General features: G+C 40.7%; 1 protein-coding gene across 1 annotated transcript; it reads right to left on the bottom strand.

Annotated features, from left to right (window-relative positions):
• Positions 1–2,210: 2,210 nt before the first annotated feature.
• LOC148037665 (ADP-ribosylation factor 1-like) lies at positions 2,211–18,506 on the bottom strand. Its single transcript, XM_087676614.1, has 6 exons — positions 18,188–18,506; positions 17,134–17,204; positions 16,879–16,998; positions 3,294–3,412; positions 2,609–2,690; positions 2,211–2,511 (listed from the first exon to the last, which is right to left on the bottom strand). The coding sequence occupies exons 1-6, from the start codon at positions 18,333–18,335 to the stop codon at positions 2,506–2,508; spliced, it is 546 nt and encodes a 181-aa protein (XP_087532740.1). The 5' UTR covers positions 18,336–18,506; the 3' UTR covers positions 2,211–2,505.
• Between the last annotated feature and the right edge of the window lie 323 nt (positions 18,507–18,829).

Here is an 18,829-nt window from a genome sequence, read left to right as displayed (position 1 = left end):
CAAAGGCTGTCTTGGGAGCTACTTCCATAACCAATTTACAAAGGGTCCTACTTTTACTATCTCCATCTCTAGACACAAGCCATCTTGGACCTCAGAGTATTTGGGAACTTCTTCCATAACCAATTATTGGGTATTTCAAACTTTGATCAATGCATGCAAAACACCCATGCTTATTGTAAGTACTAATGCCCTCTCTCTGGAACTCTTTGAACTTTAGAAAGGTCTCAAATTTCCATTTAAAAAAGTAGAACCATAATGTGCTTGTAGCGTCTCAAACATCTATTGCCAGAATTAAACCCATCATGTACTGAAGAAATCATCAATGAAGGCAAGAAATATAACTGGCACCACCACGAATAATTATTTACATAGGACCAACAAGATCAGGGTGCACCAATGTCACTTCTCCAGGGGCATCTACCATCTTAAGCCATCACAAAAAGAGAGTTACAGCTTACATTGTCTGGCGTGTCCCTCATCTTAAGCCTTTTTAAACAAACTGATTGGTAGATGTACTGCATTCTTTTGTGCCATAAGTAGTGACTGGCATAATCTTCTTGTACAGCTGTCCCATCTTTTTGGTGATGCATACCTTCGGTCAATCCTGAATCTTCTTGTGTAACTGCCCCACATAGCTGAGATAGAAACTAGGTTTGTGTAATAGATCCTTGCTTCTAGAAAAGCAAATGGGGTCCATCCTTAAAAAGGTCATGCTCATCAAAACCATGATGTTCCATTATTCTTGTGAACTTTGGGAGTACTCCTAATATTTGGAACCAGTATTGTCTCACATCACAAGCAGTCACAATTTCTTACAACCAAGAGCAACCAACCTCCATATGCATCTTGAGCACACAAGATTGTTGTGGTAGGGTAAGTCATGAGGGAAAATATTTTTCAAGCAATCTATATTCTTGAAACGACCCTTTTCATGATGTAGAATAAGATGCCCACACGGAGAAAGGCCACCAATCACTCCATCATATTGCGTTAAGCATGCTTTCTTTCCGGTTCAACAACACATTGGATGACTTGTTCCACTTTCACGAGCACATCCAAGCAGTGGTTGCAACTCGTTCATTGTATGAGTTGCACATTCCATAACTCGATTTGATAGAACTATTGAAGCATGCTAGCATGATTCCCAGCAGCACAAACACCAAGGAATAGGAATGTGGCACCAGTGCATATAAGAGAGAATCGAAAAGATAAGAAAATGCAAATCTAATCAAGTAATATTACTCATTTATGCATGCAGATACCCAAAACTCCAACACTAAGACATCTACTCATGCTGGATTTAGAACTTACCGTATCATACCCACAGTTCACACCCTCACAAACTACAACACTAAGACATCTACTCATGCTGGATTTAGAACTTACCATATCATACCCACAGTTCACACCCTCACAGCAACTCAATAGGCAACCTGGACACTTCTCATAGCAAAGTGAGATTATATTGAAGAGTTCAGCCAGATTGCTCTCGTCTTATTAACTCGCTCAATCAAGGTACACAGTGCTCAAGCAATACATACCGTCCATAGGTGGATTAATTGAGCACAATACACCATAATACTGAATAGGGAGAGCTCATTATATTCAGATTTATACCCCCTTAACTTCACAGCCTGCAAGCAACTTTCCATAACAAAGCAGTAATAAATACTACAGAACTGCAAGCTCCAATTACTTCCAAGGCCTGAAACACAAAGAAATGTGTGTGTGTGTGTGTAGAGAGAGTGGTTACTTCTCAGGCCAACACATAAATGTGTGCCCATGCGCACGCGAGAGAGAGAGAGCGTGTGCGCATGTATGATCAGTATGAACCACAAAGGTCACCCTAATCCAAGAAGACATTCTGTTCATCAAGATTCACCACCTGATCTATGAGACTATGAAACATTAACTTCTTTAAGGTCACCCAAAACCAAAGGCAATCCAAAGATGGGTTGCTGAAAACCATCATGAAAAAGGCACACAGCTTGTTTATGCTGGGAGTCGCAGGTCACACAAGTAGAGATCCCTTCTAATTATAGCCCTCAAATTCCTGAACTACATTGCAATTTAACGATGTAATATCAACAGACACACGAATCCACTTTTCACTTTGTGGGACATTGATTCACAACAGTGAAAGCCACTGAGCTTCAGGCTAGTGAAATACTGCAGCGAAGAAGTTTCTTAGTCATTTGCAACAACATTCCTTCAATGAATCACAAGATGCAAACTTCATATGTTCCATGTACATACAAACAGAAGCACTCTTTGAGAACTCAACGTAATTCTTAGGGTTTTGCAAGTACAGTCAGAATCCAAACTAGAAAAATACAAGCATCCACCAGGTTTAAGAAACTCCTTCATCTGTCTCCAACTAGACCTAAGAAAAAATAATAGCTTAGTAATTGAGTAATCCAACCATGAAAGGTAAACACCGGATAGCCACAGCAGGCTTCTCATATAATGTAGCAGTTAGTATATCAACTGACACTGCACCCGTCCTCATGCCTGTAAAAGAAGGCAATGATCAGATAAACCCTCAAGACCCTGCTATCATTGCAAAACCAGTCAGAACCAAATGACAAAACCAACATGTTTATCATACCTTGCTAGCAATGTTGCTGGAAAGCCAGTCCAGACCTTCGTACAGACCTTCACCTGAAGTTGCACATGTGCTCTGGATATACCTGTGAATGAAGAGAACAGGAAGTTATAAATGACCATTAACATCTACTTGCTTAAAACCCCTTTGAAACACAATAATTAAATCCAGTAAAGTCAAAGCCCCTCATAGTAATAAAGGTGTAGCCTGTAAAGTCGTGTTCCTGCAGTGCATTGAACACTCGAGATCTAGAGCATTGCATGGTCCTTCACATAAGGGCCAAGAAGCTGAAATGTACTGACTTCCGTTTTGCATCAAACTAGCAAAGTGACCAAATACAGACAAAAGCAGAGAGATTTATGCCATCATCAATAGGGAAATAAGGCCTATGAGACAAGCTATACAAAACACTGCAAGACCTGGCTCAGAATATCAAGTGCAGTGTCACTGACCATATTTAACAAAAGTAAAATGACCAATTTCTAAACCACCTGCAGACTACCTACTCTAAAGATTGCCAGCATTTAGTGGAGGATATAACCAGGGAATAATCAGTACAAAATGAAGTGGAGTCACAGGTCAGCATTCTGAAAATCATACCAGAAGTACACATTTTTAATTGAGGACAAACATCAACTTGTTGGAATAAAGTTTCCAGACCTATTAGAAGTTTTAAGAGAATCATTACCAATGTCGCTGACGAAGAGAGTGCAAACCCAGCTTATCAGTAATTTCAGCAGCATTCATTGCATTTGGAAGATCCTGCTTGTTTGCGAACACCAAAAGAACAGCATCCCGCAACTCATCCTAAAAGGAACACAATGCACAACAGATAATGAATAATTATGTTTTATGAGTAATGCAGGGACCTCATTTTATCTTCAACCATTAGTTTTCCAAGACATCAGTTCCAGCTCAGTAATAGTGGGCCAATTTTATATTACTGAAGACACAATCCTCTGACGTTTTTTATTGGATAAGTAGAACCAACAGGAGGACCATCTACCCTAAAGAAAAACATATCATGGCATCTGTACATACAGACAAGCCATAACAGTGAAAATTGAAGATGCAGTCTGTGGAAGGAGAGAACAACATGGCCCACTAGTAGAGGGCCCATACTCTTTTCAACAGCATGCTGGCGAGTTGAAAGAGTAAAGCATCATCCTTTCACATGGCGGGCCGTACACAAAACACCATATGGTAGATATTGCCTCCAAGCTGGCACAAAAACAAGCTGGCGGAAGCCAAGAAGTGTGCCCACCACATGATAGTAGCGGGTCCACCAGCATGCCTGCTAGCTTGCAACAGTCAGATCAGCCAGAGGGCCAACGAGCCAAACTTCCTGGACCTCTTGCCTTTAGACAGGGTCTTCTCATCATTTTCTACTGCAACAAACACCACCATTCTGTCCTTCCCTTTCCTCCTGATTAAGAACATGATTATTTGCCCACCCGCCACACACCAGGGATGCTCCTGGACCTGCTATTGCCTTTAGACAGGACCTTCTCATCATTTTCTACTGCAAGAAATATCACCATTCTGTCCTTCCCTTTCCTCCTGGTTAACAACACAATTATTTTTCCCCTCGCCGTGCACTTGGGTTGCTCCACTACACAGGAAATGTATTAAAACCTATTTGGACACAAGCAAGCAACAGAACTTGAGCAAAGAGAACAGAATGCATATATATATGGAGGAAGCACTAAATACTAAGACAATAGTCCAAACCAGACAGTAATGGGCCACTCAGAAAATGCCCTGTGGCTGTGCTAAACAAAAGACTAGAAGATATCCATGCCCATCATATCCTAGGTCAGCTCACATGTGGAGAAGCACTAGAAACCCTAGTTTCTAAATCCCCCTTGCAACTCTGGAATGATAAGCACATGGAGCTAACACTCGAGCTCAAATCATCCTGAAGTGGAAGTTCATACCTCACTGCACTACATCTCCCAATTAGTGTAGCACGTCATGTGTGTACTAGGCCTTTTATTGGCTTGTATATTGGTATGTGTAGCCACTTTATGGGCAATCAGATGCTTCGTTGCATCAACCTTGGTCTTCTTGGGTGGTGTTCGTTCTCTCACATTTTATAGGAATCATCAATTTCTGAGCCACAGGTCACACAACCTCACAGTCCACCCACTGTCTGTACCACTAACTGATGTGCTGCTGCTTTGCAATCCTCTCTGTCATCTCAGATGGAGTGGTCAAGCCCAGCATCCCAAGCTGTCCTGTCTATTGGTCATTGCTCTTTGTTCACATATATTTGTGTTCTTAGACATAGAGTAATTGTCCATTTCTGTTATTCAGTGTTGAGAAGCTCAACATGTGTGAAAGTCCACTCTATTTCACCAAATGAATCAAAGACCTAGAGTCAAACAGCTTGTGGGGTTTTATAACCACCAGAAAGTGACAAATACAAATCCACAGACAATGGTCCACAACTGCACCATTTAATCTGTCAAGCATTGACATGCATAACCACAAGTCTCAAACTGCCCCTCACTGGTTCGGGAACTCCTGAAGAGAGTCACTCCACTACATATAATAGGAGCATCCCCTCCAGCCATGGAATTCATGTCAGAGTGAAGCAGTGCAGAAGCGTATGACCAAGGCAAAGAGTGAACAGAGAGAGAGAGAGAGAGAGAGTGGAACACAATCTGCAATGAAGAATGATGTATACCGAAGCAGATATGTATACAAGCGCAGAGCGTATGTCTACGTATGTCTCCACCTCGAAGATCTCACACTCTGTGAAGCCCGAGAGCAATCTCCACGATCAGCAATCTAGAAACCTGAGATCAGAATAGTGTAAGAGCGTACTGAAGCCAAACAATAAATAGCCTGCCAAATATAGGGAAAAATATGCTGCCAGCTGCAATCTAGAAACCTGAGATAAGAATCGTGTAAGAGCGTGCTGAAGCCAAACAATAAATAGCCTGCCAAAAATAGGAAAAAATATGCCATCAGCTGCATTTAATGCAGCTAACTGCACTGACCGACTGCACAAGTACTGTCTGACTGCCACATGTCATGCTGATGTCACCTGTATGGGACTGCCACGTGCGACTGCAGAAAACTGATCCTGAACTGCCTATCCAGGGAATGCCAATCTCTAACAATTCATTGGAGGAGAATCAAATTCATTGTGTAGAGGAGACCAGGAAAGAACACCACTCCTTGGAGCATCAAGTCGTCTAAGAGCCAGAAATGTAGACATGATTCAGGAGACGTATCCATCCCTCTTCATCACAAAAGTCACCGTGACAAGCACTGACACAAAACTCTGAACAGAACTAGCCATGCCAAAAGAAAATCCTGAAGGGGATGCAATGGCAGTGGAGAAGGAGAAGAGGAAGATGCAAGAGAGAAGAGCACACACAATGTAGGTGCTGTCCAACTGAACTGACAACTTTATTGCACTATCATATTATATATGAATAAAGAATGGGCGGTCACAGTATACATGGGTAGGCCCAGAGGCCTTTTACCCCAACAACCTCCCACTAAAAGGCCAAGGTGGCTAGGGAGTGAAAACAAAGAAAAGAAAAAAAAGACAAGGTGAGGAATCATAACATCTCACCCAACACCCAATCGGAAAGCGAGCTGTGCAAGAAGTATCGGGAACCTCTGCAGAAGAAGAGTCAAGCATCCCCGAGTCCATGACATCCAAGAGATAAGTGATCCCGCAGCTCCATACAACGGAACAATCCAAGAATGCTTCTCATGAAGCAAGCACAACTCATCAGTGCACGGCTGTAAAGCATTAGAGTCGCGCATGGCATCAACGTGGCACATATAAGACAGCGGAGAGCAATCAAACTCTCTAGAGTCAATCACTGAAAGAGGGCCAACATCCCAACGAGGTCTCAAGACTACATGTGGCCTCAACGAAGCGGAAGACTAACATATGGCTGGCTGTCTAGCCTGCAAAACTACAAGAAAACGGCTCTCATGAGCCTGCAAGGGGTCTAGCAACTGACCACCAACATCCTGACCCTGACTGCTATGCATAGCTACGTCATCTGGGCCAATAAGTGCCTTATTTTCAGCATAAACAGCTTGCTGTAATGGCACTGTAACTGTTGTAAAATCAGCCATAAAGCGTACTGAACGCTCATCAAGAGGGCTAAGAGGTGTCTACGTCTCATAGAAGACAGCATGACGACTGCGTATGACCTGCTGGGCATCCAAATCCCATAATCTGTAGGCCTTAAAGTCACCATCTCCATAACCAAGGAGGATACATCTACGTGACATAGGCTCATGTGTCAAACGTACAGATGCTTGGCAGCCAAACATCCTCAAGTAATCATAGGAGGGTTGCATGCCACTCCATGCCTCATGGGGTGTAATACCATCCAAGGTCAAGCACGGCGTCCTGTTAACCAAATAGACTGCTGTCATAAGGGCCTCAGCCCAAAAGCCATAAAACAACCCAACTGTGGTAAGCATAGAAGCAACCTTTGCCTGTAAGGTCAAACACATGCCATGAGCAATCCCATAATACCGTGGGCACAAGAAATCAATGCCATATTGCTGACAAGAGGTCCGAAAGCTGGAAGAGAGAGCATGACTCTCATAATCCATCTACAAGCACCTAGGCCTGCTACCAGCAGAATCCATAAACCCGTCAAGCATAACTGCAGCATCCTCAATCTGCACCAAGGGAAAAGCCCAAACACGATGGGTAGCATGATCAACAAAGATCACAAAGTACGACGCTCCACCAAGTGACTAGGAAGGCATAGGTCCATATACTGCACAATCGACAAGATCTAAAGGAACATGCCTCATACGATCGCCATAAGCCAAGGGGGCTCTGCAAGAACCAAGAGTACAATCAAGGCAAGCATCAAGATCTATAAGTGACATAGGAGGCAGCAATGTGTCTGAACGAGACAAGATCTCCATCTCTCTGTGGTGCATATGGCCTAGGCGATAATGCCATAACAATGCATGTGGTATCCGAATAACTGCAACCATAGAATCTCCCACATGAGAGACATGCACTGGGTAATGAGAACCAACTCGAGAACCTCTGACCAAAACCAAGCAACCATGACAGATCTTCCATGACCTATCCTGAAGAGAAACAGAGTAACCTGCATCATGCAACTGACTGACAGAAATCAAGCTCTTACTGAGCATAGGAACATGTAGAACATCCCTGAGCATAAGAGAAGTCCCATTAGGCAAAGCTAGGTGTATGTTCCTTGTACCAACAATAGCATAAGTCTGCTCAAGGCCCACATCAATACATCTATCAACCTCCTTGTAAGAAGAGAATCATGCTCTATGAGGGGTAACATGACAAGATGCCATAGAGTCGAAAAGCCAATCAAAGGCATGGGCCTGATCATTGAGCAAGTAAGCTGTAGGAAAACTAGATGACAGGAGAACATGCTCAACTGCATCATCATGGGTAACTACATGTACCTCACCACTAGAAAAAGTGGTAATACATGTTGCATCGCTAACTCTCTGCTCATGTCGAGTCCGTCTTTGTCTCTGTTGCTCTCTAATCCATCTAAAGCATTTTCTTTGAACATGCCCAAGCTTCCCACAATGGAAGCAAGCAACATCTGAAGTAGAAGAACCTGTAGAAGATGACAAGGAATCCAAGTCATCATGAATAGGGCTATCCATAGCATGCACGGAGCTCAAGCAGTCGAGGGTTGTCCAAACATAGGGAACCTGCTCATAAAGACAATCATCTGCTAGTACGTCAGTGGTAGAAGCATGCTGCAAATGCTCATGAAACCTTAATGGATGGGAGGACATAAAGGCATCAATCAAGGATGCAAAAGCTCCCACATGAAGAAAAGTGGTAGCCAACTGCAAGACATAACCAACCACAATACAGTAAAGCATAAGACATATATCATAAGAGCATATGATATTCAGCCATAAAATCAGCCCATAACCATATGCATACGTATAGCATTGCAATACATCATGCCACCAAGGAACATCCAAGTCAAGTAAAGACCGACAAGTGGCAAAGCATATTGCAAGAGTCAAGCTCCAGGTGAAGCCCAAACATCTATATAACAACATCCAAATAAGTGGCTCTATAAGATATACAACAGTAGACCATGTGCATAGACGGGTAAGCATACATAGCATATGCTCTCTAACATGGACGGGCAACAAGAGCCCAACTAGCATAGAAGCTAGACAATAGAGGAGCAAGAAAGCCATAACCGTAAATCCCAAGCACTATCCAAGTCCACTGATCAATAAGTATTCCGCATATCAAATGCAAACGAGCAATCACAGCTCAATAGGCAATTGCCAAAACAAGGGAGCAGTTCACTGCTCAATACCTGTAAGTGCATCCAAGTAATAGCCAAGATCCATAATCGGAGCATCAAATCCCATATAGCATCTAAGGTCGTAACGGAAAAAGCCAAGTGGTAACGGAAAAATTCAAGTCAATGTCCAACTGCTCAAGTAAATACTCAAATGAATGTCGAGATGAGCTCAGACAACTGCCATCCACAACCAAAGCATAAAGCATTCACCAAGACATCATAACCCGTACTGGGTAGCCTAGGCATAAACCATGTCATAGATGAAATGCCAGCTGCAAAGAAGTGACAGTCAAACCCAAATCGGGCTTTAATCTCAGCTCAAAAGCATTCCAGAGCATAAACAAGACATATGGCATAGTCCAAATACATCATGATATCATACCGAGTAGTCGGGAGCACCCCGTGACCAATAGGCATAACCCAACTGTAGCATAAATAGCTTTAGCCCTAAAGTTTCCAACAGCATATAACCATTGTAAACTGAGCAAATCAGTGCTCAATCCAAGCTCAAATCCATAGCCAAACCATAGGCATACATTCACGTATGTATAGGCATCAACCGGGCATAATCGAGCATCAAATGCCAAGACCTGTAAGCATAAAATTGAAGTAACAGGTGGCTGCCCTGTTTTGAACAAATCTGGGATTGTTCAAAAACAATCAATGACTGAGCTAAATCAGCTCCAAATGCGTCTCACATAAGAGGCATAACATCCACAAGTGATCCAGTATCAATAGACATCAGTAGAAGCATCACATAAGCCATAGGCATACAAATACATGCTGTCTCAGATCTGAAATCTGTTGCAAAATATTCTGCCATCAGAATTTGGCAAATCCAACATCACCATCGCATCCGAAGCATGCCAAAACCCCAACTTAGACTCTTACCTTGCCTGAATCGGGTTCCAAATGCCCGAGATATAACAAAAGGAGTGATTTTTTTGCCAAATTTTGTAACAGGCGCAAAAAAAACGTGAGCTGGCTGGGGGGGTCTGCTATCCCACGTGTCAACAGTGGGGCCCAAAGGGGACACAAATGGGGGCCAAAGACGGCCTACACCAAGCCTCAGCAAGCCTTGATAGGCTAGAAGCAAGATCCAGGTGAAGGAAGCTCCAAGAGGTGTGAGCTATGGCTGCCCACAACCTGTGAAAACCCTGTTGAGCTGAAAATTGAGTAAGAATGAAGATCTCATATCTCATGTGGAAGGCTGGGATGAGCTCTTAAAACCCGCTCTGATACCAGTTGAAGGGGATGCAATGGCAGTGGAAAAGAAGAAGAGGAAGATGCGGGAGAGAAGAGCACACACAATGTAGTTGTTGTCCAACTGAACTGACAGCTTTATTGCACTATCATATTATATATGAATAAAGAATGAGCGGTCACAGTATACACGGGTAGGCCCAGAGGCCTTTTACCCCAACAAATCCAATGACCCACTTTAAAGAGATCACCACTGTTAATCCAATTGCATGATCATCACCAAGTAAGCAAGATAGCAACTCATGAACATAGCAGCGATAATATACCACCAACACTGTTAGAGAAGTGTCATCAAAAACCCTTGATGACCAGCACTAGAAACCATCATCCTTTGGGAAAGCGTCCAAAAGCATCAAAGATGTAAAAGAGATCCACAAAGTTGGTGAAACGCAGTAGAGAATACAAGAGATGCTTGGAGCCATTGAGAGATCCTTGACAAGCCAACAACCAACACTCAAGTTCAACAATCAATTGTGAAAATGCAAGTCATACAAGGCAACATCTGAAGCACATCATGGGACATGCACACACCAATAACTCGCTCAATAATGCACACGCTTTCATCATAACACTGAATCATTGCTGAAAAAGCCTCTCTTATGGTACAAACGCGAAGTAAACCAAGTAAGGGTCAAAACACATACAAACACAAAAGATACAGAGGCACTTAAATCACACCCAACCAACTTTAAAGAAGTCAAAAGACGTGATGAGAAAGCAAACAAGCAAAAGTGAAACTTGTCTCATTTAATGAAACACCATAGGAGTAGCTAGCCGCATGCTAGAGATAGGACAGCATGTAATGATACCAATGACATGTAAGCCATCTACCTGGCCCACAACACTACCAGCTACCAACTGTCAATGTGGGCCAATTGGAGACAAGCAATGCACGGAAAATGGGAGTCAATGCAGCCATGAATGGAGACGCATCTAGTCACTTAAGCCAACAGACAATTCCACCAATTGCAAGCGGTCAAGACCACAACCACCTCTCAAGGTCATCATCAATAACACGACAGCAAGCCACACAAGCATGACCACCAGGAACTATCATACAATGGCACAACAGTCAATCAAGTACAAACACATAACCTACCATGCATGCATAGGCAACACCTATATTCCAGCTATGCAAAAAACACAGTTTGTGCGTCTGAAACACTATAATCGATTGCACAAGAGTTGTGTGAACATGCCTTGAGCGGAAACAAAACCCAAAGCATACGAGACAAAGGATTAATGATGTTAGATATGTTCAATGCCCCACCTTGAAAACGTGCTGCCAATGATCCGTGGTGCTCAAAGTTGTAAGGTCCCCATTATAAGAAGAAGCCATGTGTGAACCCAAACATTGGTTGGGTCTTTGACATGTATATCCAATGAGGTCTATGTGGCTAGATGGCATAAAGGTGACTTACCATGGGTGTAACCTTTGAATTAGAAAGAGTAGTTAAACCAATAGCAACTCCACGCACATTGCATCAAGTTGCAAAGCATAAGAGTTATCAAGGACCCCTAATTTGGATCCAAGAACCAAAGGTGTGCCAAAAACCCACTAGCTAGAATTCCTTCATAGCACCCCTTGACCCAACGATAAAGGGAAAATTCCTAGCAAACTTACAAGGTTACTAGGTATGTTGTTTATGTCAAAAGTAAATGTAGTGATGGCAGTGTGGAAAACGGTTGTAATAGGCTGCTAAACACAATAAAGAAGAGAAAAGAGAAAAACTGCAAAAGAAAGAAGAATGCTCACAGAACTCAGAGGCAAAGAATTGCTCGGGGAATGGAATTCGTATACCATGACATGAAAGCATACATAACCAACATGAGTCACTAGCTTTGAAGGCACCAACTACCTCTCTTCACCAGAACCTATAGGTACTAAAGCAATCTATATCTGTGGAGGAGGGAGCAAACAAAATAAATATGATGAAATAAAGATGTCATAAATGCTAAGTCAACCAACAACTATGGGGCGGACCATAAATGCAAGTCAAGATTGCTCAAAGAATTCAAAGGCAAAGAAATGCTCCGGAAATGAATTCCATATACCAAGACATGAAAACGTACAAAACCAACGTGAGCCACTAGCTATGAAGCCACCAACACTAGCTCCCTCTCTCCACCAAAACCTACAGGTGTGACACAATCCATATTTGTGGAGGAGGGAGTGACCAAAGTAAATAGGATAAAATAAAGGCATCATAAATAGTCAAGTCAATACATTCAAACGCTCAATAATTCATCTAATCACAAGATTGCCTTTCGAATGTCTGATAGCTAATGACATTAATAAATACACAATAAAATTACCTAAAATATCTACAGTGTGCCCAATCCACTCTAGCATGCACAAACTCACACATGAACTAACAATATATGCTAACAATTTAGGCCAACTTGACCACCTTTGCAAGCTATAAAAGGGAGACCCCCTAAAAACCATGATTATCTATCTTTCACCCAATTACACTCTTCACCTAGTTTCTGTCTACATCATCAATCTAAGCTTCACAATGGAAGCACACAAGTGGATAGAGCAATTTTGTACCAATTTGTTTGAAATTAAAGAAATTTTTATTCTCTGCCCGGCTATGTGCTCCTAGACTCTATTCCTTAGTCAAATTGAGTACATTGTACTGTGTAATAGTGTAGGAGTATGCTTGATATCAAGTTGATGCTTCATTCAAGGCAACCATTGGCATGTAATGTTGGAGTATCCACGATGCACCATTTAGCATGGTCTCAATGTGCCTATTAGGCCTTGGTATTGGCTTGTATATGGATTTGTGTATGGCTATTATATGAGACAAAGAAAGAGGGAGAAAGCTAGAAGTACTAATGAAAGTCCACTCCTACAACATGTGTCTTAAATCTTGATGATATACTTCGTATCTTTAGTTTACAATGTGGATCCTAAGTGAAACGTCACGCAAAACAACAGAATCACACATTGTATATATAATTACACACACACACATCAATGCTGGACCTAACGTATAAAAGTGCATTTCACACATATACACACACATATATACATGTGGGGTATATATTGTAACACATACACACATATATATGCATGTGTGTGATGAGGTACCACCAAGGAAGTCAATGTTGTCATCCAACTCCAAAAGGTATCTCAACTACCAACTACAACTTCTATCACCCTACCTTCTCAAGATCTCCTTACTACTATATTTCAATATGTAGCCTTCTCCATCACCTTCGACAAACATTGCTAGCATTCTTCAACCTCTGCACTTTATCAACTCTAAGGTATTATGCACCATCATCCACCACATCAACTACAACAATCAACTACTATCAAGCACTCCTATTGACTACCTTTTTGCTAAAAGCTACTATATGACATCATCTTCTTCATTGATTGGTCCTTGACTGTTGCATATCATCACCATCAACTCCAATCAACTACATCAAAATTTCATCGGTGGTTTTGTTGTACTCAAAATTTGCACACAAAAGATAACACTTTCCAACTCCCATGGGAGTCAATGGTTGTTGGACAACTTCATTTCTTGAGCATCCACACATCTATATCTTCTTTCTTGATTTAATTATTGCATTCATTCATCGAATTCTTCTTTCCCAATTTTCTATGTTGTGCTCTTTTTTTATTTCAAAGTATTTTAGTCATGTTAGTTTTAGTCATATTTGTACACACTCATTGTTTTCTCTACAAGACCTAGTAGATCTTCACAAGGCCTCTTGCAATGCAAGCTCCAAGTAAGGAAAGTTATCTTTGAAGCAACTCATACCAAATCAAAGCCCAAGGTTTTTCTTAGTTATTGGGTGTCATTGATCTAATTCATCCACATATGTAAATCTATGCAATGGTTAAGAAAGGTTGATCATCAAACAAAAAAGTTCACAATCTCAAGAAGTTATCTAGAAACAAGCAACTCAAAAAGCATAGAACAACTACATCGTCCAAACCAATCTACACCAAGCAAAAATGTAAAAGTTCAGCTTTGCTGACATGGACAATTTATCACACATCAACTTTATCAAAAATAAATCAATCTTGTAGCTTCATCATCCTAGAACACACTAACTAAAGGCATATAAGGAAATACTAATAATTAAGAGTAAAAACTTAATAACTCCAATAGCAACTACATGATCCACACAACCAAGCCAAAAATAAAATGATGGAAGAAACCACTAATCTTTGCAACTATTCAAGTTTTTTCTTGGCTCTACTGTAAAAACAAACTGTGCAAGCAACTCCAAAAGGGATAGGTATATAGAATCAACCTAGATATACATCGATTGATATGCCTTCTTACAAAGCTTAAAGCAAGATTATTAGAAACAATTTTTTAAGCTTGTCATATAATTGGCAGAAAGTATCACACTATGCTATGGAGAACTTATAAACAAGCACACTCACAATACTCATGTGCATTAAAAACATAATACTTACACAATGTGACAAGGAAACAAAAATACCCTCAAAAGTGCATGGAAAGCCCCACTCACCTACAAATTATGTTGTATTGAGCTTGTCATATAATTGGCAGAAAGTATCACACTATGCTATGGAGAACTTATAAACAAGCACACTCACAATACTCATGTGCATTAAAAACATAATACTTACACAATGTGACAAGGAAACAAAAATACCCTCAAAAGTGCATGGAAAGCCCCACTCACCTACAAATTATGTTGTATTGATCTCAAGACACAAGTGCAATTGCAATTCTTAGCAATACAAGAGGATTGAGTGTTGTGTGTGTGAGACCTTTCTTTAAGGATACAAAGAGATTGCAACTCTAATCTAAACCAATAAACAATCAATAGTCAATCAAATAGCCAACCAAGGACCCAAACAAGTATCAAACCTACCTCGTCCACATTTAAATAAAAGATCTAGTCCTAATGAACATGACTATATATGATAAGCAACATATGTCATCATCATCAAACCCATTGGTCATTGTCTTTTTATCCTCAATCATAAGCCATGATCCATTCTCAAGCATAATCCTCAACCTAACTTGAGTCCATCACCTGGGCACATGCCAATCCTACTTTCAAGGTGCATCTACATTTGTTCCTAGCTTACTTCAACCACAAACACAAGCACATATATACACAAAAACACACGTGTATACACACACTGGTACCAACCCACATATATAGATGGATACACACAAAACACATATATGTGCATATGTAGGTATGTAGGTATGTATGTATGTATGTATGTATGTACTTGCACACACATATACATATATATTATAAACATATATATGCATGTGTGTGTGTGTGTGTTCCTATTTTCAAACCATAAATTCATGTGCAAACTTCACCGTTCCTAAATCACAACTTGATTAACAAACCAACATGAACTCAATCTCTCCTTGATTAGGTAATCTTGATAGAAAACAACAAAATTTTTCCCATAGATGTCTCATAAGAAACTCAAGAAAAACCATTTTACCAGAACCCACAATACTTGAAGATTCAAAAATTGCACTTTAAGGATTTTGATGAGGCAACTTCCAAAACAAGCACCCATTAAAAATATTAAGAGGATGTTCACATCCTACAAAGCTACCCAAACAATGATAGATGCATCCTACAATCCATGTAGGATTACCACATAAGTATTGTGATCTAATTCATCTATTGCTTGAGATGAGCCAAAGCTACCAAATTCAAGAATCTCACAATCGATCATAGAGCTATGATAAAATTTGCCTCACTACTTTCATGTATCACATGGACAAGGACCTTTCACTCTATCTACAACACCACCACTCAATCCAACTTTTAGAGCAAAAGTCCAAAAGTCCATATATGTACACCTATACTCAAGCATACATGCATCCACGGAATGGAAAAAGACACATGTAGAATGCAAGCCTAATTGCAACTACACAATGCATTGCAAAAAAAGAACCGAAAATCTATATAATCGTTAGAAGAAGTATTGACCAACCAAAGACCTACATAAAGGAGTTTACAAATCACAATAGAAAACATGATGATCAAAATCAAGCATTAAGCCACAATTGCAATAATGCAAAATTTTCCATGAAGCTTTCGAGCACTATGGTAGAAAGGAGCCACCATCACAGGCCACCCATCCAAAACTTTGAAATTCTACCCTCCCATTAGATGAAAAAGCCTACTACAAAACTAAAAATCAATGTGGGGCCGTATTAAGGATAGCAAGTGGTTCATTATCAATCGCAAATTTTCAATCACATAGTTTCTAAAGTGATTCTTGATTTACTTGCACTTAATGCAATGTCTAGGCATGAATTTTCAAGAGAACTCTCCATCTTTCAAAATGGCTCAATTGCTATATGGTCCCTTAGACCTTTACTCTAGAAAACAAGATTCTAACCCCATTACTCACATAGTTTGTCTTTTTACAATAAAGGACATACATACAACATGTGTGATTGTCCCTATGTACATGAACACAAACATACATACATGCTTATGTACATGTGCATACTTATATGTAGATGCATACACACACAAATGCAAATAAAACAGACAAGTGTGCATGATTGTCATACATACATTTACACAATTGCATGCATATGTATCAGCCCTTAAATCTACCAATGTGCATATATTAGTTAATTGCATACAAGCATAATAGTTAATATTAACCTCAGCAGCATATCAAAAGTGACTAACCTCATTCAGCATTCTATGCAGTTCATCCCGTGCCTCCACAATTCGATCTCTATCATTGCTGTCTACCACAAATATGAGACCTTGTGTGTTTTGGAAATAGTGCCTCCACAAAGGGCGAATCTGCCAACAAGTACCATGAATTTCACAATATCAAGCTTATAAGTAATGAGTCAAAATTGAAGCAACTACAAGGATAACATTGTTTTCACATCTTCTTAGTCCCACCTATCCAATAACAAAAATTCAACAACATACCTTGTCTTGGCCTCCAACATCCCAGACAGTAAAACTGATGTTCTTGTATTCCACAGTCTCCACATTAAAACCTGTCCCATGCAAGCCACATGTTGATCGCTGAAATCTCCAAAGCCATATCCATAAACTTGATTCATTAAGATAAACTTAGCACCAAATAGAAAGTAGTAAATCAAACGATCCAAAACTATACCAAACACATGAATGTAGCATGGCAGGCAATGAGTCATGCCTGAAAACCTTTATATTGTGACGAGTACTCTTCAGGTGACTAAAGAAAAATTAGAAATTGAGGTTTAGGCTTAGGCTACACAAATATTTGCGCTATAGAAAAAGCAGCACAAGGTCAGCCTCACATATTCAAAACATTACTTCTTGAATACAGAGTGTCATTATCGAAGCATTCAACATAACAATCCAGTATTATCCCTGCTTCCAACTTGAGCAATAAAAATTTATATGCCCACCTTTTTATCAATGACTAAATGACTGCAAATGATGCTAGATCTAGTCTCCTATACAATGGAGGCCAAGGCCTCGGTCAACCACTTAGAGGAGAATAATCACTTCAGCAGCAGGAACAAAACATCCTGGCTGCAGTCATTTACATGGAAAAGCCGGCAGCCAACCACAAAAAGAAATGTAACAACATAGCTCAGTACAGAAGACATGAGCCGACAAGGAGAAACGCTAATTGCAAGCACTGTAAGTATATGAATCATTCTTCTCTCACAATGTAGCACATGATCTAGTTACTCAAGAACTAAAAACTAATGCAAGATCTTGCGTTAAACAGCATGGATCTGCCTCAAATCTTGGTCAAATCGTGAATCCGAGATATAAAATATGAATCTGTGATATTAGCTATTTAGTCTACCAGCTTCGAGAACAGTAAACGTAAAGATCACTACAACTCCGATTCGGAAACGACGATTTCTTTTTCTTACAAATATTGCAATCGAGCGTCTATCCACGGCTAATTTCAGTGAGCCTACCTGAAAACGCGAATGAAGTACAGATCTAAAAGTCAAAAGTCGCAGGAAACGGAGCTTACCGATCGTAGGGATAGTGGTGACGATCTCGCCAAGCTTCAGCTTATAAAGAATGGTGGTTTTACCCGCGGCGTCGAGACCGACCATGAGAATGCGCATCTCCTTCTTGGCAAAGAGGCGCTGGAACAGCTTAGTAAACGTGAGGCCCATGGCGGATGCACTGACGACAGGCCTTCGGATAGATGTTCGGAAGGTGTGCGGCTATGGCGGAAGGCGAGAGTCGAAGAAGGGCACAGAAAATGAAACCCTCGCTGTGGAAGGGGCCAGGTAAGGGCGACTTCGCTTGCCTAAAAGTTTTGAGCCTTCGTGCCTTTGTTTTTCGTCGTTTTTTAAGAAAATATAGATAGAAATTTGTAGTCTATGGGATGGGATTGCATTAGCAATATCTCGTCGGCATCAAGTTTCGATAAAGGCTGGTCACCCGAAGTCACAGTTGCGTCGTTGACACGGCACAGTCATTTTAATCTTCTACATGAATAACTTTAAGCATATAATGTGGCACTTTAGGTCACACTCTGCAGGAGGGCGTTACCGAAACGGTGTGCACTTTGCTTCTCAACCCATTGTTTCTAGTGGCAAGAGTGTTATTGAGCATACATGTTCCACACATAGGTATCATACTTTGTTGTGGCCCACATATTCCA

Source organism: Lygodium microphyllum, chromosome 4 (assembly GCF_053477565.2).
Source record: "Lygodium microphyllum isolate KBCC chromosome 4, Lygodium_microphyllum_v1.1.10, whole genome shotgun sequence".
Lineage (NCBI taxonomy): Eukaryota > Viridiplantae > Streptophyta > Polypodiopsida > Schizaeales > Lygodiaceae > Lygodium > Lygodium microphyllum.
Note: the sequence above shows the minus strand (reverse complement) of the source record. Positions and strands in the feature narration are given on the sequence as shown.

Coding starts and splice junctions, on each gene's coding strand:
- LOC148037665 (XM_087676614.1), bottom strand. CDS start 18,335: ATGGGCCTCACGTTTACTAAGCTGTTCCAGCGCCTCTTTGCCAAGAAG. Junction 16,999..17,133: donor ATGTTGGAGGCCAAGACAAG/GTATGTTGTTGA, acceptor ACTTGTTGGCAG/ATTCGCCCTTTGTGGAGGCA. Junction 3,413..16,878: donor TGCATAGAATGCTGAATGAG/GTTAGTCACTTT, acceptor TGTTCCTTTTAG/GATGAGTTGCGGGATGCTGT.